General features: G+C 36.5%; 1 protein-coding gene and 1 long non-coding RNA gene across 2 annotated transcripts; both read left to right on the top strand.

The window, feature by feature from the left end:
- The first annotated feature begins 1,807 nt into the window (after positions 1 to 1,807).
- SLC7A13 (solute carrier family 7 member 13) lies at positions 1,808 to 14,291 on the top strand. The gene is given in 5 exon segments (XM_058698466.1): positions 1,808 to 2,581; positions 6,854 to 6,985; positions 11,028 to 11,389; positions 13,710 to 13,832; positions 13,834 to 14,291. Coding segments are annotated over 5 exon segments (1,434 nt in total). The 5' UTR covers positions 1,808 to 1,899; the 3' UTR covers positions 13,969 to 14,291.
- An 879-nt stretch (positions 14,292 to 15,170) lies between these two features.
- On the top strand, positions 15,171 to 24,111 carry LOC131494897 (uncharacterized). The gene is made up of 3 exons (XR_009253632.1): positions 15,171 to 15,526; positions 19,226 to 19,277; positions 23,713 to 24,111. It is a non-coding gene; the product is annotated as an uncharacterized LOC131494897 (long non-coding RNA).
- The last annotated feature ends 1,391 nt before the right edge of the window (positions 24,112 to 25,502 follow it).

The raw sequence follows: 25,502 nt of genomic DNA, 5'->3' as shown, positions 1-25,502 counted from the left end.
AGAAGAACTTGATTAGATATCAACAGTGTGGGCATTCTTCTAAACTATGCTGAACAGGCCAGGGAGGCAGCTTAGTTGAGAACAGGGCTCAACAGAGCCTGATTAAAGTTTGGTCAAGGAGGGGTTCCTTGTCAATATGAACTATCAAAATAACTGCTATTACACTTGTGTACTTCAAATCTCATAGAAGAATTGTCCCGATGGTCTATTCTAACTGAGAAATTTGGGAAATGTAGTTCAGGTTAGCCAAAGTGACATACTGCAGAGCTACCACACTCCTATTTGGAGGCCATGGTTCTTCCTTGGATCTTATTTTCCTGCTGTGAGATTCAGGTCATGGGTAATGGATTCCCTCACTGCCTCTTCTTAAAACAATAGGTAGGTGGGATATTGATGGGCAGGACATTGGCTAACTCTGCCTCCTATTTCTACTTTGTGTTTTTTCCCCCCATGAGTTAAATTGTATTTTACTTAAAAAAATATTTTATTATGATAAGAGCAATTAATATGGGATCTATCCCCTTAACAAATTTTCAGTGTACATTATTGTTGACCATAGTGGTACAGCAGATCTTTAGAGTTTATTCATTTTATTTAGCTTAAACATTGACTATTGCTTAATAACTCTGCATTTCTCCCTCAGCCTCTGGTAATCACCATTCCAGTCTTTGGTTTTACAAATTTGGCTATTTTAGATACCTTATATAAGTGAAATCATGTAGTACTTGTCTCTCTGTGTCTGGTTTACTTCTCATTCTTTGCTTCTCTCTTAGGGTAAACTTTCTGGTCTCCTTCCCTCACTCCCAGGTCTTTGCTCTCTTATATGGGATTAGAGGCATGGTTTCATTTGGGAGGAGACCTGGTCATGTTTATTGAGATCTGTACAGTGTTATCAGTGGATTTTCTTGGATGCAATCTGCCAGAAAATAGCTACAATCAAAGCAAAAACATAAACAATTTCATTTTCATTTACTCTTAAAGGATAATTGGGAAATAATTTACTTCCAAGGCTGGGGGTGTGCCCCAAGCTCATAAGACTTTGGAGATACTCAGAACAATGCTTTGCATTGTCAATATACTTAAGAGCTACTAAGGCCCAGGCCTTGCTCAGATATTCAGAAATTTCCATCCTTCTGTTTGTGGGGTCAGGCTTTCTCCTGTATTTCCTGTTCACATTGTTCTGAATATGACCCAGGCTACCAGAATGACGGCTGTTTAAAGGACAGTCTTGTCTTGCAGGGTATTTCACTTTCCTACCTTGTTAATTGGCTTCCATGAGCCTGATGAAAGGTAAATACTTTGTATCTTGAGAGCCTGATGATTAAAAATGGGAGGAAGAGGAAATAGATTAAGTAATAGGAAAGTAAGTGAGCTAATTCCTCCATGTTTCTTGGAGGAAATCATTAGATGCTTTCTAAAGTTGAGTTATTTAAGAATAAAAGTCTTCTCATATTATTTAGAGTTATGGATGTAACTACCAAAAAGAACTAAAACCATACATGAATTATTGTTTCCAGAGGGAAGAACTGGAAATGTATTTGGGAAAGAGTGAAGTAGAACAAGAAACCCTGTTTTGTTTTTTTTTGTTTTTGTTTTTGTTTTTGTAATACCCTGTTTTTTGAAATTCCTTTTTTTCCATCTGAATGTATTATTTTGATAATAATTAAGAAGGAAGTCAAAGTAAACACTTCCAAGTAACTTCACACTATTTTACTTGGATGCATCGCATATATTTTGTTAATGATTGAAAATAGGCTCTATTTAACAAGGTGGAACAAAAAGGACAGGACTGTTTTATTTCAGAGAATCCATGAATATCCTTTTCAGCACGATGGGCAGGAATATTCAGAAATTATAATTTATATACATTTTTATATTTAAAAAAATACCTCAATTACAATGGATAAAGAGAAGATACAACTCAAGAGAATATTTGGATATTGCTGGGGCACAAGTTTTTTAATCACTAATGTAATTGGGACAGGAATTTTTGTGGCTCCCAAAGGGGTACTGAAATACTCTTGCATGAATGTGGGGCTCTCCCTGTGTATTTGGACTGTCTGTGCCCTGTTGTCCATGATGACCACTCTCTGCTCAGCAGAGATAGGTATAACCTTCCCACGCAGTGGAGCTCACTACTATTTTCTCAAAAGATGTTTCGGCAACTTAATCTCTTTCCTGAATCTCTGGACAAGCTTGTTTCTGGGGCCAGGGTTAGCTGCCAGCCAAGCCTTACTCCTCACCGAGTACAGCATCGAGCCTTTTTATCCCAGCTGCTCTGCTCCAAAGCTGCCAAAGAAATGTCTGGCGCTAGCCGTATTGTGGACCGTGGGAATTCTGAATTCTCGTGGTGTGAAAGAGGTGACTTGGCTTCAGACAGCCAGTCTAGTACTGAAAATGGCTATACTCGGCCTTATTTCCCTGAGTGGAGTCATGCTGCTGGTGAGAGGAAGGAAGGAGAATGTAGAAAGATTCCAGAACTCTTTTGATACTGATTTTCCAGAAGCTTCTGAGTTTATAGAAGCCATTTTCCAAGGATATTTTGCGTTTTCAGGCGGGGGATGTTTTACATATATAGCAGGTAATTAATTCATTGAGAAAGAAAATCTCAAGTCATGACTTACTGCATGCAATGTGAAATGTACTTTCTTTTTGTATATTTTGAGTTTTACTTTAAATACATGATGATTCAATGTTTATTCTTACTAAATTGAGTCAGAATATGGCAGTCTTGCACTTATCACCCAGTCTTAATGTTTTCCCCCCTTCATTCAAAGGTGCTTATTTTATTGAATGACTTCTTTTTTTCCACTTTCTTTTCTGGGGCCATAAATATGGGATCTCCATGTCAATCTAGTTTCCTTTCTGTTAACGGATGAATTCTGGGATTGTGGAAATAGTCCCCTCCCATGAAACTGTGAATCCAGAAATGATCCAATGCCAGACTGTGTTTGTGTTGTGAGTGGGTGTGACATACTTATGCTCTGAAGTACTTTTAAAGAGAAGAGAATCATAGATGGACTAAATTACTCTGAGGCTGGATTTAATGCTCTTTCCTTCAGTGTCAAGACAGAAGATTTCTCTCTGCATTTTTAAAATGCAGTCTCAGGGTGACTGGGTTGCTCGGTTGTTTGAGTGTCTGACTTAGGCTCAGGTCACTATCTCGCAGTTCAGTTCAGAGTTTGAGCCCTGCGTTGGGCTCTGTGCTGACCGCTTGGAGCCTGGAGCCTGCTTCAGAATCTGTGTCTCCCTCTCTCTCTGCCCCTCTGTATTTGGACTGTTTCTCTCTCTCTCTCAAAAATAAATAAACATTAAAAAATAAAAAATAAAATAAAATCAGTCTCTTCCCTTGAATTCTATCCTTTCCCTCTCACCTCCTAAGGGATCTTCCCCATTTATTAATTTTTTTCAACTTCAACCTTTTTACCAGTTCTTTTCCTTAACCTTTCAATGTGAAGTGGGTTCTACTCTTAAAACACATGTGATATTTCCTTTAATCTTAGGACCCCGAGTCACTGATGTGTCCATTACTCATTAAATAATTTGGTCAGCAAATATCTTATTAAACACTGACTATTTTTGAAGCCCTGTAGTAGTGCCTTAAGATGAGTAATATGGACGCTTTATCCTAAAGAGGCTAAAGTCTAATGGAAGAGGTAAAATCTAGATTTTGGTCTGACCTGTAGCACTTATGAACTGTGGCAGGTATCTTTACCTGTCTGGACTTACTTTTTTTTTTTTTTTTCTCCATCCGAAAAATGGTCATTATGACTTAAAATCACTATGATTTTGTGCTTCTAAGTAACAGCATGATAGTATTTAATAAGTGGTTTTAAGGGGGAACAGTATGACTACTATGAGAATTCAGTAGATGGTAAAATCACCTTTAGCTGTGTCATCAAAAAGGTGGCAACTTTCACTGAACTCAAAAAAGTCCACCAGTAAAAATATATGAGTGAGGCTGTGGAGACCAGAAGTATGAAGGTGTGTATAAGACACAGCACGTAACTTTGGGTGACTTAAAAATGGTTTCCATCTGATGGGCTGGATAATAGATATGATTACTAAGGGAAGCATATAAAGAGAAGTAGAACAAAATGACATAGGAGTGGAGACAGATGACTGGAGAAGTCCAAATTTAGAGGGTAGGTGGAGAAAGAAGATGCAATGAAGAAGTCAGAGGAGGTTTAGAGAATTATAAAAGAAAATCACTACATGTTCCAGGAAGAGGGTGTAATCAACATGTTGAGGAGTATGAAGATTGAGCAGAAGCCATTTCACTAAGAAATCATTGGTGAACTTTGGATACAAGAGGAAAGTCAGTCTGCATTGAGTTAAAATGTGAAGTATTGAGAAAAGGAAGCTATGGGATGAGATTACTGTCTTAAGCGGTTTGTGATTAAATGTGCCACTGCAATTGAAAAGACTAGGATAATTAGCTCAACTTTCCCTTTCTGTGTCTCACTTCATCTTTTTCTCTCTTATAAGGATAGAAGAGATATCTCTGGTTTTGATTTTATTCATCTTGTTCCATTGCCAGAGATGTTTCACTGCTGGATAATTTTTCTCTGCTGAAAATGATTCACAAAATTTACTTACCTATAAACTATTATAGAATTCTTCACAAGCAGCTGGCAGTAAACAAAGGTGAAGGAATTTCAGTGTATGCTGGGATGTTAATTCACTTAATAAACTTTAAATACAGCTAAGCTCTAAGTAACTCTTTTACCTGTAAAAAGATGATACATAGGCAGCTGACTTAGCACACTGTAGGAACATCTACCTTCTAAGTTCAAGACTAAGGATATTCACTGTCTGGCCATAATAACTTTGAATTATGTTATGTTATGTTATGTTATGTTATGTTATGTTCCTTACCTTCTCTCTATAAATCTGATACACAATAAGAAAGAGTAAAAGGCCCAGAGGAAAGTATAGTTAATCCTAAAAGTTGCCTTTTTGCTTGTTCAAAATCTTTGACTAATAACCATAGTCATTAATAACTTATTGAGTGCTAGGCATTTGATTGGAATTTTATTGTCTCTATATTTTCCATTCTCCCCAAAATACAGGTCAGGAAATTGAAAACTTAGCAGTCAATAAATTGTCCAGAAGGCCACACCTAGTAAATGGTTCAGGCAGCATTTAAATGAGAACTTTCTAATTCTTTACTCTTTAAGTGCTTAAGCAGTTCATATTATTATATATCATGGGAATTATATGCCACCCCTGGGCAGATACAGATGAAACAGATTTGACATATATTGAAGGATAGATAGTTATTAACCAGAGGGATTTGGCTTTGAGTAACAGAAACCCACACACAGTGGCTTAAACAATAAAAGAGGAACCTGCTGGAAGAATAATGCTGTATTTCAAGGAAGACCTGAGTAATCAATCTTCAGGAGCAACAGGAGATAGGGAAGCTCTAGGACTTAAAAACTAGATCTATCAGTCACCTTTCTTTTTTTTGCCACCATTATGACGCTTTTTTTCCTGATTCTCTCAGTTTTGTCGACATTTGGCTCAAATTCTTGAGAGGAATCTTCTTGTGTAGTGACAACGATTGGCTTCCAGTGAGTCAGAGGTCTTACTTGGTTCTCTCACCAGCAGCCAGGACACAGGGTCACATTATATACACAGAACTCTAATGCTCAATTATTTATGTCAGGGATAATTCTCAGAGAATGGCAAAATTTGGGAAAACAGTGTGACAAATGGAACAATATTTGAGAATAAGATTGTCTTAGAAAATCCATTATCTATGATGCTAAATCATGACCTCTTTTCTTTTTTGCACTTAATACTGACATAAAGGGAAGGCAAAGATCCTACAGGGAAAGAGAATTTATGATTTACTCTTTTACTTTTTACATATATGCAATGAGAATGTCCATTTTCTTTTTTTTTTAATGTTTATTTTTTGAAAGAGAGAGAGAGAGCAAGCAGGGGAGGGGCAGAGAGAGAGGGGGACAGAGGATCCAAAGTAGGCTCCTGTGGTGACAGCAGAGACCCCAATGCAGGGCTCAAACTCACAAGAGCCATGAGATCATGACCTGAGCCACAGTTGGACGCTTAACTGACTGAGTCACCCAGGCGCCCTGCTGTGAGAATGTATAATAGGACAATTTTGCCAGCCGAGGAGAGCTTCCTCTCCTATGTTCCCAAGTTATAATTTTGCTGAAATCTAAAATAAGAGTAAGGGTAAACCAGGCAACTAGGAAAGGAAAGAACATTCCCCATGAGAGTATGGGTATAGGGGGCATGACATTTTTGAAAAACTGAAACCTGTAGGCCTATGACACAGATAGCACAGGGCACCATCAAATTATCATGTTATATATTTTCATAGCCCTGTATTTCTTTTCATATGGATAGTTACCACAGTCACTATTATAACTTTTATTTATATGATTATTTAATTTGTATATAGCTCTTCTTGAGGTTAGACTTTATGTTTGTTTTTGCTCACTATCGTATTCCACTACCCGGATTAAGAGCCTTGTACCTAACAGATGAGGCTGAAGACACAGGTAGTCTCCAAACCATACAGGGTCTTATGGACTCATCTTTGATTTTCATTCTTGTGACTTTCTTCAGAAATGTTATCATCTATAAGGAAAAGGAAGAAAATTTCCCCCTTTTTACACTTAACACCAAGATCATCCAAGAAAGGAGATAGGTGTGTAGCAGTTCATCAATGTGTTTGTGCCTATGTGTATGAATAAGTGTGATAGTCGCCAGAGTGGATAGGAAGAATTCAGCCCCATTGGTAATGCAGGAAGCAGTTTTAAAGATAAATTTAAGACATAATTTTTTACCACTTGTTATTTTTCTCTTTTATATGTTACAGGGGAGCTGAAGAAACCCAGAAAGACAATCCCAAGATGCATATTTACTGCGTTACCTCTGGTAACTATCATTTATCTGCTGGTTAACATTTCCTACCTGACTGTTCTGACACCCAGGGAAATTCTTTCTTCAGGTTTGTATGCAAGTGACTAGGGCAATAAATAATAATGACAGTTCTAGTCCATTTAGTATAAGTAAGTATCACTTTACCAGTCAGACTACTGTTTGCTTTTCATTATTTTATATAGAGTCACCTTGTAATTTTCAAAATATTGAAGGGGCCAAAGAATATGATTTGGCTTAGGAAAGAGTTTTAGATTTAAGCATGATACTATGGAAAACCATGTTTCTGATGATATGGAAAAATATCCATAATGCTGATATATGATGCAGACTAGGTTCAAAATATTTGTATCCCTTTCATGATCTTTCCTCACCAGAGTGACACCATACAATCAGTGCTTAGGTCTGTTAAAACTTTTACAAAAAAGCCCGTAACTTTTACAACAATGGTTTTCTAAATATTCTTCTAGGTGACATAAAGACTGATAAACTTGAAATGTGGGACATTAGCAGTTAAAAGGGTAGAAGTTAGGGTCAATTACTGGATATAATTAATAGTATTAATATGTAATATAATAATGTTTATTATAAATTACTCTAAAGTTTATGGTGGCAAAGGGGTCCTGAACATATTGGAAATATGACATAAACTTCCGATATAAACTATCATCCAGTACCTTTAGGAATAATCTCTTTTGAGTAGCTATTACTGCTTGATAAATCTTTGAGGCACTGGAGGTAAATCTAAGAGAGGTTTAATAAAAAGTCTTAACACACTTTGCCTTGATTCTTGTGTTACTGCCATTCAGGAATCTGCCTGAATGGTATCGGTATTGATTCACAATGCTCTAGTTGTCTTAGGGACATGTAAACTAGATATGATCAAGATTTTGAGTATTTGTGGGAACAAACCAAAGGCTAAGTTAGATAAGAACAAGTGGTGATTTATTAACTACTTTGATTATGCAGAGAATAAATTTATAAAATTAATTAGGGTGTGGTCAGGGCTGTTGCCCAGGTGACCCAGATGTTATGGTTCATTGAATCTGGCATTGGTTATGACTATCATTTCTCTGGTCACACTCATTGTTAAAAAATTATGATTATCTTCTCTGAGGTGTCCTAATAGTTGCAGCAATTTTATGGGTGGCACAATTGTTCCACACGTGTGGAAGTCCCATGCAGGAAGACCCATGAAGTGTTTTGACTATAGTTACTTGTAATTTGGTTTTTAATGCTTACTCTTCTAGGCGTATAATCCTCAGACCTTGTTTAGATCCTGTAATAATTTTCTGGAATTCAAATATCTATCTTCTATTGTATTAGGAATTTAAGTTAAGAAAATAATTAGAGCTATACATTAAAAACGTATGTATAGGAACAACCATCATAGCATTACATATGAGGGCAAAAAATTAAAGATCACCAAAGTATCCAATAAATTTGAAATAAATAAAAAATTTAGTGAAATCCAAATAATAGGCCCATTCTGAGTTTTTTCAAAGACCATATTGTTGTAAATACTTAAAGTAAAGGGACAATGTTTATAATGTAACAGTGATGGAAAAGCAGGATCTATAGTATGATATAAAACGGAAAGTATATAGTTAATGGTGGAGATCTGTTGGAATGATATTGTGGGTGATTTTTGCTTGGTTCTTTCCTGGATTTCCCAAATTTTCTTTAATGAACTGTATAATTTATATAGTGAAATAAATAAATTATAAGTGAAAGAAATAGATTTCTAAATTAAGGAAATGTAAGGATTAAGGAGTGTTTTCAATCAAATGAGTGTATTTAAAAGACATGAAAAGTTCCAGAGGAATATAGAGTATCTAAGATGTGGTGTGAATTGGATGCTACATTTTCTTTGATGAACACTGAAAAAAATTATACCAAGCTGTGATACATATTAGATTCTGTGGTTTATATGGAGAAAGAACCAGTGCTATTAATCATGTATTGTTTTTTTTTTTTTGATCAGTGTTAGAGCTCTGACCTGCTTCTTTGCTGATTGTTCTCTTAGAAAAAAAATGGGCATAATTTTAAATAAGTTTTACAACACAGTGGGAAGGATGTTTCGAGAATGAGGTGTGTGCAGGGGCACCTGGGTGGCTCAGTCAGTTACACGTTCGACTTTGGCTCAGGTCATGATCTCGTGGTTTGTGGGTTCAAGCCCTGCATCCAGCTCTGTGCTGACAGCTCAGAGCCTGAAGACTGTTTCAGATTCTGTGTCTCCCTCGATCTCTGCCCATCCCCCACTCATGCTCTGTCTCTCTATCTCTCAAAAATAAATAAATGTTAAATAAATTTAAAAAATCCACCAATTGGTAACTAATTTAACTTACAGTTATATAATAGAATATTGAGCATTCTTTAAAATAGCTAGATGGATGCATATGTACCAATATGATCAAGATATATTGGAAAGTAAAAAAATCAAGCCTAAGTGTGCCTACACACACACACACACACACACACACACCCCTTGCATGAATGCTTATATAGGCATAGAAACTTTCTGAAGGCATATCCAAAAAGATACTAACAGTAGTTACATCTGGGGTGCATGAATGAAGGATTGGTGAGGAGAGGGACATTTACTTTTTACTTTATGTGCTTCAGTGCTATTTATTTTACTTCCTACCAAAAGCATATATAATACAATTATAAAAGAAAATAAATGACATGAAGAAGAGAATAAAAAAAGAAAAAAATTAGTTGTGGAATAAAGATAAAGATTATGTAGCAGAGTTGAACTAGAACCTCCTCTAATTATAACCGGGTTCGTAGAATGCATGACAGGAAATAAAGACCAGGAAATGAGGACTTTACTACCAGAAATAAGTATTTCTGATATGTGTTTGAAAATGGAAAATGTGTGGAGGTGTGGGTGTCCAGGAGGAACAACTAATAATACTTTATTTGAAATGAACAATACGTGAGACAGGAAATACTTTAAAACAAGACCCAACATTGTAGAATAGCACTAAAGAGAGAAGTGACAATAGCATTTAAGGCTGTTTAATATATGTGCTGCTGAAGTAGGGACGCACTTAAGGCTGTTTAAAATGGGTTCAAAAATAAATATTTTTAAGAACAAGGACCATTGATGATAATTTAATTTTGTCATTTTGAACAAGTTTTACTATTTGTTATAAGCCATTATGTTGATGCCATAGAGGCAACGTCTGCCCCAGAGCAACGCCCCAGAGCACGACTGCCAAGGACACTAGGTCTTCGTGTGCTCATTCCACTGAAAGACTGAGACCTTTGTTCTCTGTGTCTAAATGATCTGTCCTACCTTATGTCTACATAATATGAATTGGACTCAGTTTCTCATAGGCAGTGGGTGCATTTCTTCACTGGCACCTTTTTTAATCTACTGACTTGTAACGAGTTAGTGTTTATAATAGAAGATCTCTTCACAACCTCTTCAGTTGTGACAACCAAAATATGCCTCCAGATATTGCCAAAAGATCCCTGAGGAGCAAAATCACTTCCCATTGAGAACCACTGGTCTATAGTTTAGACAAGCACCCAAATGTCTTGAGTGTTTTAATCTGTGTGTAATTTGTTTTCTCTGTCTACAGGGTTGATTTTTAAATTCCTATTAAGTATTTAAAATTGCACCACAACATGGGGCCTTTGTAAGGCTCATTCCTGTGTCAGCAATGTTGCTTTTTTTTTTTTTTACTCTGATTGCAACTCTTAGCACTCTGTAGTTTTAGAAAATAAGCATGCAATCATCAATTCAACCTTTCATTTCACAAATATTATTGAAAACTTAAACATTTCTGAGACTTATTGAAGTACAAGCCTTTCTAGTAAAGAAATGAATGATACTTGACCTCAAGAAGTGAAGTTTCTGGTCTGTTGGGGATGATGCATGAGATGGTAACCATTTATGATGATACAGTGTGATAGGGCTAAAATGGACACATGCAAATGGTGTTAGGTACATGTAAAGTAAATAATGAAATTAAACAAAATTTAACTTTCTTAATTCCCTTTTGAATTTCCTGCTTTCATTTAGAGATAATCTTTAAAGGTTTATCATTAATTTCTTATTTTTAATACATTGTCTTTTGTGTGTTCTTATTTTTCTGCAGGTGCTGTGGCTATCACGTGGACTGATAGAGTAATCCCCTCATTAACATGGGTTATTCCTTTTGGTATTTCTGCCTCAATATTTAGCAACCTTCTGGTTAATGTACTTGAATCATCAAGAGTAATATATATGGCTGGCCAAGAGGGCCAACTGCCTTTGCTATTTAATATGCTTAATATTCACTCCTCTCCATTTATATCTGTGCTAGTACTTGTCACCATGGCATCAATTGCCATTGTCTCAACAAACCTCACTGACCTGATAAACTATCTTTATTTTGTAGTTTTTATTTGGTCTGTATTATCAATGATAGGAATACTAAAACTGAGATACCAGGAGCTAAATCTACCTAGACCTTACAAGGTAATTTTTTTCCATGTGAAATAAAATATACTGGGTGTAACCATGTTTCAAGACTATATTCAGAACATATATGGGTAGGTCTTTTTATTAGTAACAAATTGTGAAGCCCATAAAGGTAATCTGGTCTTAGTTTTTATTGGGTAGATTTTACTCAGTTTAAAATCTCTTGGGTTCCATTAGGTTTACTAGAGAGAAAGATAAACCTCTGGGTGGTGAGGCAGATCATTATGAGTCTTTTGACCAGAGACTATTTAATTTACTAATGTAGCTACCTATGCACACTGGTATCTTGTACAGTCAGGGTCAGATTTAGCAGGTGGGAAATAGAAGAGGCAAGTGATAACATCTCCTGTCCTGAAACATCGACCTAACTTAATTTGATCACCAACAAATTCCATCTGTTCCACTTTACTTCTTTTAAACTTACTTTCATTTTGGATGAGGAGGAGTTTTACAGGAGAGCCCTTTAATGGTAGGAAAGAAAATAAACAAAAACTTGGCAGTGTAGGGATACTATTGGAGAAAAGTGACCTTGATGCTCTGATTATCAGAATAGTCTTGGTGAGCTAGGCTTCATGTTAAAAGCTTTTCTTGGATTATCACATTTAATCCTCTCAGTAATACCAAAGGCAGATACTACTCTTATCCCCATTTTACAGATGAGGAAACAGGTTTAGAAAAGTTGTTACTTGCCCAACCTCACACTGCGTGGTAGAGTCAAGACTGAAATCTAGGCAGTCCCTTTGGAGTGTTTGCCTTTTAGAACATATAAATAAATATAAGAAATATATACTATAAACAATTTAATAAAGAACACAGGGAGAAAGAAAGCAATGTTCCAATGACTTACAACCAACCTTCCTTTTCCATCCTCCCTTCTACTTCTTCCATCCAGCCATCCCCTAACTGTTGCGTATTTGAGTATCAGTTATTGAAAGCAACTATATTTTAAGCACCTTACTAAGTATTCTGGGTGCAAAAAGGAGTAAGACTTGGCTTCTGCCCTTAGGCAGGGTATAATCTGTCTGAACAGTCAGGTGAACCAAAATTCATAGTATGATTATTGCCATATGGTGGCCTCCAGAAGGTGTTAAAAAAAAAAAAATACATGGGGAAGGAGGGATCATTTTGTTCTTTAATCTCTGATCCTCAGTGTCTTCAGGTCTCAAATGGGAATAAATAACTCCTGCCTCCTAGGAATGTGGAATATATTAAATGAGCTAAGACATGCAAACAATCCAGAGTCTGACATTGATAGTTATTATGGTTTATATCATTATTTGATACATGTTTGCATTAAAAAGAAGGCAAGGGCAACCACAAGTATAAGTAATTAACATTTGTCTTGAATGCCACATGAATGCTCTTTTCCCTCAGTTACCTGATAATTGATACTGAGTTGTGAGATGACAAATTATCTTTCATCTTTCCTAGGGGTGTTTTACAAATTAGGAGGAGATTCTTTTTTTTTTTTTAATTTTTTTTTTTTTTTTTTTAATGTAAGCTCTATGCCCAACTTGGGGCTTGAACTTACCACCGTGAGATCAAGTGTTGCATGCTCTACTGACGGAGGCAGCCAGGTGCCCCAAGAAGCAATTTTTAATTAAGTCCCTAAGGGAATGATCTTTTAATTAAAGGGTTTCATAAATATGAATATAGCTATGTTATATTTTGGGGATATAGATTCATATCTATTTATTAAAGATATATATCAAAAGTGACTGCCTATTGAATTTTCTCCCTAGGTTGGGTAATATTTGGTGCAGGACCCTTAACAATCCTAATGCAAAGCAGGTACCAAGAATAGGGCTTCAAGTTTTTTGGCTAAAACAAAAACAAAAGCAAAAACCCACCAAAAGTAGAATTGTCTTGGCCAAAGTTTTTGTTTTGAATTTTTTTTAATGTACTGAGCCTATAAAGTCATAATATTTACCTGTTAATATCTGCCTGAATAACAAGAGTGTCTAGGGATATTCTGTGTTTTTGATATGACTTTCTTATTGCCTTGAGATATTTTCTTGGGAAAATTGTGACTTTCTGAGCTTTAGGAACTCCCTTTTAATGAATTCATGCTGCCTAGATCAGAAGATGGTTATCTTACTAGCCAATGATCATGATTATTTCCACTCATGAACAGGCAAACACTAGATGTTCATTCCCTTCAACCATTGCCTTGACGTTGAGAGTCTTCAACATTCTAAACTCAGATAATTTAACCCATTTTCTTTCATTAACTTATATCTTATTTTTGTTTATATAAATATGCAGTACTTTATATAGGTTTTCACATCTAATTTTATTTTTTGAATTTTTTTTTCAGGTGTTTTTTCCATTACCTTTGGTAACAATGGCCATCAGCCTATGCTTGGTTTTGGTACCTTTGGTGAAGTCTCCACATATGCATTATATTTATGTGTGCCTCTTTGTTCTCAGTGGACTTCTATTTTTACATACCTTTAATATATCTCAAATTGAGGTTGGTTTGGTTTGAGAAAATGACATGTCATTTACAATTGCTGTTTAATATTTGCATCCCTGATGTGGCTGAAGAACAGATGTCAGAAGTACAAACTTTTTAAAAAGTGGCCTTTTAAAAGCACTCCCAAATTAAAAAAAAAAAAATCAAGCACATTATGGAACATCAATGATGAAATGCCCATGGTAACTTTCTTTCTTGAATGAGATAGTGTATAAATAAGTGCCCATGATAGTACCTAGTTTTAAAAATCACACAAAAATTGTTGTGTAAAGCCAAAGCTCTGTTTTGGTTTGCATGGTTTGATACATTGATGATATTTCCCCCTTTCTTCCATTTTTTTCTGCACCCACCCTTTACTGCTGAATTTGTGGTGATTTTGTGACAAAAGTTAACAATTAAAATAAAAAAGCATTCTCTTCTTCATTCCTGAGTCCTTACATTGGTGCTGAAGATAAAAGAATAACCCCATTTGTCTGATTAGCTTTTCCCTATTTGTATTTTTTCAACCTAAAAGCTATTTGAAGCATGAGTTTTTAGGTTATTTTCTTTTGTACTCCTTCTTCTAAATTCTGAGATGCTTTAGAAGAACAAGTTTACTATGTTTTCATTTGATTAAAATGTGACTTATCAAGGGACGCCTGAGTGGCTCAGTCAGTTGAGCATCCAACTTTGGTTCAGGTCATGATCACACTGTTCGTGAGTTCAAGCCCCACATCGGGCTTTGTGCTGACAGAGCCCCCCCCCCCCCCTTCCCCAATTCGTGCTATATATCTCAAAAATAAATAAATAAATGTTAAATTTTTTTTTTTAATGTGACTTACCAAGGCACCTGGGTGGCTCAGTGGGTTAGGCGTCTGAATCTTGGTTTCAGCTGAGGTCATGGTCTCACAGAGTCATGATCTCATGGTTGGTGGGATAGAGCCCTGTGCTATCAGCAAGGAGCCTGCTTGGTATTCTCTCTCTCCCTCTCTCTCTCTCTCTCTGCCCCTTCCCTGCTCTCTCTCTCTGTCTCTCAAAATAATTAAATAAACTTTAAAAAATATGACTTATCTGTAAGTACGTAATTGTGTGTATAAAGTGTGGGTAACAGGTGGCAGAGTGGACTGTATCCCAGTTATGGCACCCACCCACTATCAATCAATATACAAAATATGTCTATTTAACTTAGACTTTTAAAGGACCTGGGTTTGGAGATGTCCTTTCAGAAAGCATAGGGGCAATGTGGGAAGGTGTTTAGTGACATTTGTTAGCCAACTCTTCTCCCCATCTCTCCTCATCCTTCCAAGTTGATACCCATATACATCAAAGGACTTCCCACTTGTGAGGATCCATCCCCTCACGTGATGACTAATTTTATGTGTCAATTTATCTGGGTCATGATGCCCAGATATTTGGCCAAACATTATTCTGGAAGTTTCTGTGAAAGTGTTCCTTGGATGAGATTAACATTTAAATCAGTGGACTTTGAATAAAGCACGTACCCTTCCATAATGTGTTTAGACCTCATCCAATTAGTTGAAGACTTTAATAGAAACACTGACTTCTTCTGAGCAAGAAGGAATTCTGTCAGCAGATGGCCTTTGGACTTGAACTGCAACAGTGACTCTCTAGCCTGCCAGTCCACAGAAGAATTTGGACTCACCAGCCCCCATAATCATGTGAGACAATTCCTTAAAGTAAATCAATCTCTCCCTTTCTCTCTCTCTCTCTCTCTCTCTCTCTCCCGCCCCCATCTCTCTCTCCTCTATTCGTCTTCCTATATGATATATATATATATATATACGTATATATATATGTCCTATTGGTTCTGTTTCTCTGTAGAACTCCGATTTTTCTCAGCCAACTCATATATCCTATTCTTGTCAACTAAGGACCACCCCTTCCAGGTCTTCATGTTCCATCTCATTTTGGCATATTGTTAAACATTATTCACACTTACACAATAACATATTCAACTTAGCAGGATAGGTACAGCAACACAGTATGTGGCAAAGTAATTCCTGGATTTATTTCCATAAAAGTCATTTACATTTTTCAGATTCAGCATCAGAACTTCAGATTCTGGGGACCTAGTAGATATTTAAATTGTAGATGAGAAGACCACAGATTTGATTAATAATTAGAATTAGAGATTAGATTAATATTAGATTAATTAATATTAATATTAGATTTAGATTAATATTAGATTTAGAGAATTGATTAATATTAGAATTAGAGAAAAGCTTAAATGTCTACAGCACTCCCACAAAGTAACTCACCTGCCTATGCTTGTATAGTCCCAAGGGTAGGGGGTCACTATTCGTTAAAGACATTGGTCTTATCTTTGGAGAGTTTTGCCTTTCAAAAACATTTCTTAACAAGAAGATGAAATGTGATTTCTACCTATCAAGTAAACTTCTCTTCACATTACATCCTTTCAGATTTTTGGTGATAGCCATCTCATGGTTCTGAGTCTTCACTTTTCCAGATTTACACACTGCTGCCCTCACCCCCCATGTGCTGCCCTGCCCAGTATTCAGGAGTTGCTACTTTTGAAAACCTTGATTCCTTAACCCCTCACTAGGATCTTTTTATGTTAAGAAACCCCCGATTTTTATGCTGTAGACAATGTAGACTTTCCAGATATGGTCTGATTGTGGCAGAGTAGAACCCAGCTATCATGTCCCTTATTCTAAATATTATAGTTTTGTTTGTTGTTTTGGAACCATAGCACAATTCAACCTCCTAAGTCTTTCCTATAAATTATGGCTTGAGACATGTCTACTCTAAGACAATGTGGGATAGATATCCCCTCTACAAGTCTGTCAGGTCAATAAAACTTCTCAGGGAAACTTTTGACATTTGTTCCACAACAGGCTGATGGTAGCAAAAGCCAGGATTTTAACATTTGTCTTTCAAGGGAAAATTGTAGCATGAATTTTCTGTAATATATATATATATATTTTTTTCTATGATATATATTTTTTTCCTATTATAATATATGTATTATAACATATTAACATTATTATTAACATTATATTAACATTATATATATATACATATATATGTATGTATATACATATACATATATGGAAATAAGGCCTTCTAGAATGTGTGTATAGCAAATCTTCTGCTTTTCAATTCTTTTTGTACCACTCCTGACCATGAGTGCTTTACTTTCCTATAATATTTACTTTAAGTAGTGTCTGTTTTGAAGTCATCTGTCAAGAATTCCTTTGATGATGTTATGCAAGGGGCTTATTTGCTATACTCTGAAGTCCAGTTAATGACACCTGCCTATTTGACCCAAGTGAATTATGGAAATTAATTAGTTGGTATGACTGTACTTTGAAGTTTAAAAGTAATCCATCTCTATTGTATAAATAGGGCCTTAGAGATATTAACTCTTGTTTCATGAAATCAGCCCAGCAGATGACACCTGAGGAACTTTCACTTTCTCTCTAGCCAGAGCAGGTTCAGAATATCTCTGAGAGGGTGTATTAGCTTCCTAGGGTTGGTTGCCATAACAAATTATCACAAATTTGGTAGCTTAAAAAAAATAGAAATTTATTCTCTCACAGCTTTGGGGATAGAAGTCTGAAATCAAGGTATGGGCAAGATTGGTTCTTTCTGGGGAGGATGTGATCTAGTGATGGCTGAAATCCTTGACTTTGCTTGGCTTGTAGCTGCATCACTCTGGTATTGGCCTCTGTCTTCTTCCCCTTATCTCTGTATGTCAAATCTCCTTCTCCTCTCTTTTAAAAGGAAACTCACCCTAAATCCAGGACAATTTCATCTTGAGATCCTTAATTACATCACAAAGACCCTTATTCCAAATAAGATCTCATTCTAGTGTTCCAAGTAGATATTCTTTAGGGGAGCTAATATTCAACCCACGAAGCTAGGTCTTCCTAGTTAATAAATTCAATTCCCGGTTTGTGTGGTAATCTCTTAAAGCCATGCAGGCCCATTCATGAAGGCCACCTTTTTTACTTCTTTCTGTGGGTATCAACTCATCTCCGTGCTAGAATTGGAGCTAAAATATGCAATCTGGAAGGATCTCAAACTCTATCCCAGGATGTCATACTGTGAGCCTCCATATTAGCAACTTGTCCTGAAAGGACAGGATCAGTATTTCACAAGAGACCATAAACTAGACGTAGCCAGGTAATCTCCAGAGCTGGATTATTATGATCCTGATGTCAGAGACCCTAGCAGACAAAGAAAGCCCTGGGAATTCTTGACAAGCAAGAATCTTTTTTTTTCCTTAAATATTTATTTATTTTGGGGAGAGCACGTGAGGAGGAAGGGTAGGGAGAGGGGGACAGAAGATCCAAAGTGGGCTCTGTGCTGACAGGCTGACAGCAGCGAGCCCAATGTGGGGCTCAAATTCATGAACTGTGAGATCATGACCTGAGAGCCACCAGGCGTCCGGACAAGCAAGAGCCTTGATGTTGCTATTTATGCCATGTTTTGTTGTCTAGGCTAATGATGTGGTTGTGAAGGAAATAATTGTGCTGCAGTGGCTCTGTTTGTGTCTTTCCATTAGGCTTAAAAGACGGGTTTTTTTGGAGATGATATCCCTCTCAGTTGCTTTGTTCAATTTCTTGTATGTGAAGCTAGTAGGAAGGTAAGAAAAGTTATTTTGCTTAAGTGTCAGCTCTATGCCAATGCCTTAGGCATGTTGGGATGTTTCCCAGCTTATAGTTAAGGGCTCATTTAGAAGCATGAGAAACAAACTACTTGAATGTAGAAAAGTCACACAATAAGTTTGTAGAGAATAAAGCTTCAGCATTATATTTCTAAGTAAGGCACTTCTGAAACGTTAAGATGAGGGAAAAAATTAAGCTTCCCTTTATTTTCACTTATGGTGTTGGACCTTCAATGAGCCTTTTCACTATAGAAAATATTTTTTTTTGGTTTGGGGAAATTTTTCTGGATCATTACATTGGTAAGTTCTTACTCTCTGTTTCTGTTGTTTTCTTTTTCTGGAGTTTTTATTATTTTGGTGTTGGACCTCCTGGACTGGTCTTCTGAGTCTATTCTTTCTTCCCTATTTTTAATCTACACTCTGGAGATTTCCTCATGCCTCCCTCTTCCTTCGTTTTAATTATTATATTTTTAATTTCCAAGGTCTTATTTGCATTACTTTTTAGTAACATGTTCTTTGGCTCATAGATTCAATATCTATACTTGTATTTCTGTTGTCCATGTTGAAGTAGGGCTTTTCTCAGATGTCTTGTAAGCCTTCACTGTCTGCTTATGATTAATGAATCAAAAAGTTGATGGGAATTCTGAATGTGTGCATGAGGTTTATGAAATTGAAAACTGACTAGAGTAGTCCCTCTTATCTACAGTTTCAATTTCTATGTTTTCAGTTACCTGCAGTCAACCACAGTCTGGAAGCAACCTCCTGCATGTTGACAGAAGGTCAGTAGTAGCCTAACACTAAGTTACAATGCCTATGTCACTCACCTAGTTTCATCTCATCACATAGGCATTTTATCATCTCACATCACAAGAAGAAGGGTGGATACAGTACAATAAGAGATTTTAAGAGAGAAAGGGAGACCACATTCACATTGCTTTTATTACAGTATGTTGTTAAAATTATTCCATTTTCTTAGATATTGTTGTTAATACCTTAAGGTGTCTTATTTATAAATTAAACTTTATCATCGGTGTGTGCATATAGGAAAAAAATCGTATATGTAAGGTTTAGTACTATCTGTGGTTTCAGGCAGCCAGTGGGAGTCTTGGAATGAATACCTTATGGATTAGGGGGGATTACTATATATGGTGATATGGGTGGGCTACTTGTTGAGGACTTCCCAAAGTTAAAATCTGTGTATCTGTCATCTTGGGCTGGTCAGGTTCCCCAAGGAAATCTAATCTTCTCAGGGCAAGGTTCTGACTGCTGGTTACTGGGAGCTGAGCTGGAAAAGGACTAGAAAGCACAGTCTCAGCACTTAGTAATAGGTACATATAATTACATTTAAATCTCTTATTTTCACATGGTGCGTAGAATCCCAACTGTGCTGATGTCTCCCAGAAATCAGTAGTAGCGTAGGATAGGAGCAGTTACTATGGGTGAAGAGTAGAATGGGGAAGCTAGACATTATTTTCACTTATCCTCCCTATTAAAGTGCTGCAACTTCCGCCCCCTTCTCCAGGCCTGTGTAATTCCATGACTTTATGTGATGCTCTGAGCAGTCTGCGTTAGAAGCCAGATTGCTTCTCAGCTTTTCCACTTTTAGTTTAGGGACCCAGTCTCTTGAGTGTGCTAATCAGTTACCTTTCATGAATTCACTTTCCAGTTTCTAATATTTTATTGCTTTCCTCTTTCCCTCCTTCCTTATGGAGTTATTTATGTAAAAATTTCCTCTGCGATAGTTTTAGTTGGATTCCAGAAGAGGGGCTTAGATAGAGGGGCTTTGTTCAGTCTGGCATCTTATCTTAGAAGCTTAAGTTTCAATACATTTAAGAATTTATTTTTACTTATTTTTATTTTTTAATGTTTATTTTTATTTCTGAGAGAGACACAGAGTACGAACAGGAGAGGAGCAGAGAGAGAGGGAGATACAGAATCTGAAGCAGGCTGAGCTGTCAGAACAGAGCCCGATATGGGGCTCGAACTCATGAACCATGACCTGAGCCAAAGTTGGATATTTAATCGACTGAGCCACCCAGGCACCCCAATACATTTAAGAATTTTAAAATATATGTTGCAAAGATTTTTAAAAATAAATACTATGTCAGTCAATAAATCTGAATTGGAGCCAGTGGCAGGCAAGAAAAAAAAATCTGAATTGATAAGACTGTTTACTTTTAAAAAATTTAAAGGAAAGGTGTGGAAAGAGATTGACTTATAAATCTTTGTCTTAATGACATAAATTGTTTTAAAACAAAAATGTGACATTTCATTGTGTTTCATGGTATAATGCAAAATCTTCTTTTTCAATGGCTGACCCCATTCACAACTTAAAATCTACAAAGATGCCCTATATCTTTATTACTCTCCAGTCCTACATTTTTAGGTTAATTGGTCATTCAAAATTCCTGTCTGTGTTAGTCCTATGGAGGAAGATATGTGTTGTGGCAAGCTAGAAAAGTCTTCATTACATAGAATCTATGGGCACTTCAGCACAAGGGAGATTCTATTGCTTGTTCCCTTCTCCCTTGCTAAGCAAAACCAATTTTAAGTAAAAAGCAAAATCATTTCCAACTTCAGGGGATGAATCATAATTGATCTTAGCTAATCACTGTAATCCCATGCTTCTTGGCTGTGATTAACTTAGGGGTGGGCATGTGATCTAGTTTTTGCCAATAAAATGTAAGGGAAAATCTGATGTAGAGTTTCTAAGAAAGATTGTTCTCCCCAGTTAAAAGACAGAAACCAAGGGTGCCAGGGTGGCTCAGTTGGTTAAGTGACCAACTTTTGATTTGGGCTCTGGTCATGATCTCACAGTTCATGAGTTTGAGCTCTTGATTTCAGCTCAGGTCATGATCTCACATGATCTCACCTGGAGATTGGCTCTGTACTGACAGCACGAAACCTGCTTGGGATTCTGTGACTCCTTCTCTCTGGCCCTCCCCCACACTAAAAAATAAACATTAAAGAAAAAAAAAGCGAAACCAGAAACCAGAAAAAGTTTTCCATCCTTTCCTTTCATGGATTTTGTCCTGTAAAGATGTGATACTTGAACCTGTTCCAGCCATCTTGTGGGCTTGAGGTGAAAGGTAGGAGAACCATGGAGAAACAGACAGAACCCTCATGTTGTTAAGCTGAAAATTTAACCTCCCCTGGAAAAGTCCAGACTTTAACTGAACATGCTTATGATTTAAGACACTTTTACCAGTTATTCTACTTCAAGCTAAAAATATTTTAACTGGCAAAAGTGGTAAAATGCAGGGTGCTTGGTGGTGGTCACTAAGTGAAGAGAGATGGTAATAAATCTCTTTAAATCTGTTTTATCATTTACAAACTAGAGTTAAACTTACCACTTAAGTTTGTATGGAAGTCATATTAAAATGGTGCAGATGCTCTGGAAAACAGTGTGGAGGTTCCTTAAAAAATTAAAAATAAAAACTATCCTATGACCCAACAATAGCACTACTAGGAATTTATATACAAAGGATATAGGAGTGCTGATTCATAGGGGCACATGTACCCCCAATGTTTATCGCAGTCCTTTCAACAATAGCCTAATTATGGAAAGAGCCTAAATATCCATCAACTGATGAATACTGTGGTTTATATATAAAATGGAATACTACTTGGCAATGAGAAAGAATGAAATCCTGCCATCTGCAGCCATGTGGATAGAACTGGAGGGTATTATGCTAAGTGAAATAAGTCAGTGAGAGAAAGACAGATATCATATGTTTTGCTCATATGTGGAACATGAGAGAATTAACAGAAGACCTTGGGGGAGGGGAAGGGGAAAAGTAGTTACAAACAGGGAGGAAGGGAGACAAACCATAAGCTCTTAAATACAGAGAACAAACTGAGGGTTGGGGGTGGGGGAAGAGGGGAAAACGGGTAATGGGCACTGAGGAGGGCACTTGTTGGGATGAGCACTGGGTGTTGTACATAAGTGATGAACCATGGGAATTTACCCCCAAAACCAAGAGCACACTTGTATACACTATATATTAGCCAACTTGACAGTAAATTGTATTTTAAAAAAAACAAGATATTTTTCTCAGTGACTGGCATATGACAAAATCTAAATAAATAGTAGTTAACTTTATTTTAAATTGATTAAGACCTCTACCTTCTTTTATTAAAAAAATTTTTTATTAATGTTTTTATTTATTTTTGAAGGAGAGACAGACAGAGAATGAGCAGGGGAGGAACAGAGAGAGAGGGAGACACAGAATTCGAAGCAGGGTCCAGACTCTAAGCTGCCAGCACAGAGCCTGATAAGGGCTCAAACCCACAAACTGTGAGATCATGACCTGAGCCGAAGTCAGACAGTTAACCGACTGAGCCACCCATGCACTCCTACCTTCGTTTATTTTAAAAACTGTCTTAATAACACTCATGATTTGGCCTAATGAGACTATGTAAATTGGAGGCGGGCACAGCCTTATATATAGCCATATATATATATATATATATATACACACACACACATATATTTTATGTTCAACATGTGACACATGGTAAATAATCCATAAAATTTATAAAACAACTAAACATAGTAGGTATGTAATACATTTTTATTAGAGGAATAAATAAGTGTACAAATGAGTTTCTAGTGACTGTTGTTGACTCTAAATTGCTAGAAATGGTAAAATAGTATTTAAACAAATTCTGTAAAAATCTTAGTAGAAAAAAAACTTAGTAGATATAGTTCTTCTAGAGAACTTATGACAACATGCTACATGGAAAAATATGAACTCTCCATAGAACATTGTGTTGTGCTACTTACCGCTAATAAAGTAGCCCATCTCATCATGGGAAATTATCCTGGAGTTCCTCATGAGAAATCTCTCTGAACTGTGTTAAGGACAGACCTTGTCTCTCATTCTGTCTGGGATTTTATCTGAAAATCTTACAGGCTCCTGAAGTATCAAATTTCAATTTATATAATATGCATTTAGTGTTTTGCCATAAACAGAACTAATTAAAACAAATTGAGTGCAGCAGAGAGGTTTCTACAGAACAAGGTGTTCCTTATAAAAGCCTGTGGCCTCTGTAATTCTCTTCCCTTTCTGAATTGATGGGTTCATTCTGGGCAGCAACCAGAGTTTCTACTTGAATTTCATCATCTGTTGGTCTCAATCTTACCATAGCAGTTTGTACTTTTAAAAGACATACATAAAATTGAAAGATAATATTATTTTCTTTTGCTTACAGGAAACACGAATTGTGTTTTTCACTGAAAAATTCTGGCTCACATAACTCTTGATGTCACAACTGAACTCAAAACTCATTCTTGTTTTGGAATTTTTTAAAAGCCTGATTGCAAGTTCTGCAGAAATCATAAGAACTCAAAACTTTGTGATGTTTTGATGCTGGTTCAACAGAATCCAAGTTACTTTAGGTCAATATAAAGGAAATGACTTAAACCAATGATTAAATTTGTGTAAAGTCCACTGGAAACAAGTCAATGATTTATGTCTAAATGTTTTATGAGCCTAAAGGCTGAATCTGAGACATACGGTTTTGAAATGCCAAAGTCATCGAAGAATCAATGCTGTAGTTTCTTTTGTTGCTCTTCTAGAAAGCCACTGAAAGATTATGGGCATGCATCTGTGGTTGAGGGAAAAAAGCCACTAATGGGGCAGTGCCATATGCTTTCTTCATCTTATATATGAGTTGAAAAATGGCCTTTGTTGAGTCTCATGGGATTAGTAGTCTTCAAACCCCAGTCAGTGGAAGACTTAGCCTCTGGTCTGATGAGGGAAAATGTTCATTCACAAACTTGTGCATCAGTAATGACAGAGGGACAGAATGGCAGATTTAGGGACTGACTACATCAAGGAGATTTTAACTGTGGTAAAACTAGTAAAATGAGGGCTCAAGCTCAAGTGTGAGAGAATATCCAGCCAGAGTTTCTAAATTAGGGTATAGAGAAAGTTTGAGAGTGACAATTATCAGTCTCTGGAGATTTCGTTTTCAGGTTAACACCGACGATGGAGGTGTGCATGACAATATCCCATTCTCATAGGATTGTTGTGAGGCCTACACAAAATTGTGCATGTAAGTTGTGGAGCCTAGAATAAGTACCCAGCAATTGTTATATATGTGCAGTAAAAATAGCTGTTCTACAGAGGCAAATTATTTAGATTATTTTTGGATGCTACTCTAAATCAGGCAACTATGAAATGAGCAAGTCAGCCATTCAATCTCAGGGATCCATGCTTTACTGATTCTTATTTTTATAACAAGATAGAATGGATGAAAGAATTTCTGACATGTTAGGAGAGAATTACCTTTCATTCCACAAGTGTCAAGGCTTCTTAAACAGCCTTAGATAATGTTCAGCAAAGTTGAAAACATTAATGCTAATTACTAGAACCAGAGCTTGTTGCCAAATAGTATGTCTGAGATTGTGCAGAAGTTACCCACCAGCCTCGTGTGCCTCAAAACCTCTCCTCTCCTCTCCTCTCTCCCCTTCCCACTACATCTTGCCAGCTCTCTACTGCCAACTTTCTATTTCTATTAGAAATGGTTGACAACTCAAAAAGTTAAGTATACTAAAGAACATGGCCAAGCTACGTGTTCTTTTCAAGTTTTGAAGGGGTACATTTCAGAATACAGAAAATCAGAAAGAAAAGAAAACCTCTCAAAACTAAATGAAAGGGCAAAGGTAAATATGAACCCATCTTCAGAAACGTGACTATAATTAGCATACCGCACAGACAAAAGCATTCTCCAGCCCCTAGGTCAGTGATAGACATTTCTCTGGAAAGTGTCTAAAGGTAAGTGTTTTAAGGATTCATTTATATTTTATATTTTCTTCTTATTTGGGGTATGCCTGTTTCTCAACTTAGTAGTGAAAATTATTTCCAAATGTGTGCGTTTCTTTCAAAAGTTGAAGATGGAGAGGATATCACATGGAGAGGAAAAAATATCAACATGTCCCAAAGTTTTATCTGGGTTGATCCAATCTCAAAGAAGCAGTTCTTTCAATACAGTATAAA

Source organism: Neofelis nebulosa, chromosome 14 (assembly GCF_028018385.1).
Source record: "Neofelis nebulosa isolate mNeoNeb1 chromosome 14, mNeoNeb1.pri, whole genome shotgun sequence".
In the NCBI taxonomy this organism is placed as follows: Eukaryota; Metazoa; Chordata; class Mammalia; order Carnivora; family Felidae; genus Neofelis; species Neofelis nebulosa.
This window is presented reverse-complemented; position numbering and strand designations above follow the sequence as displayed.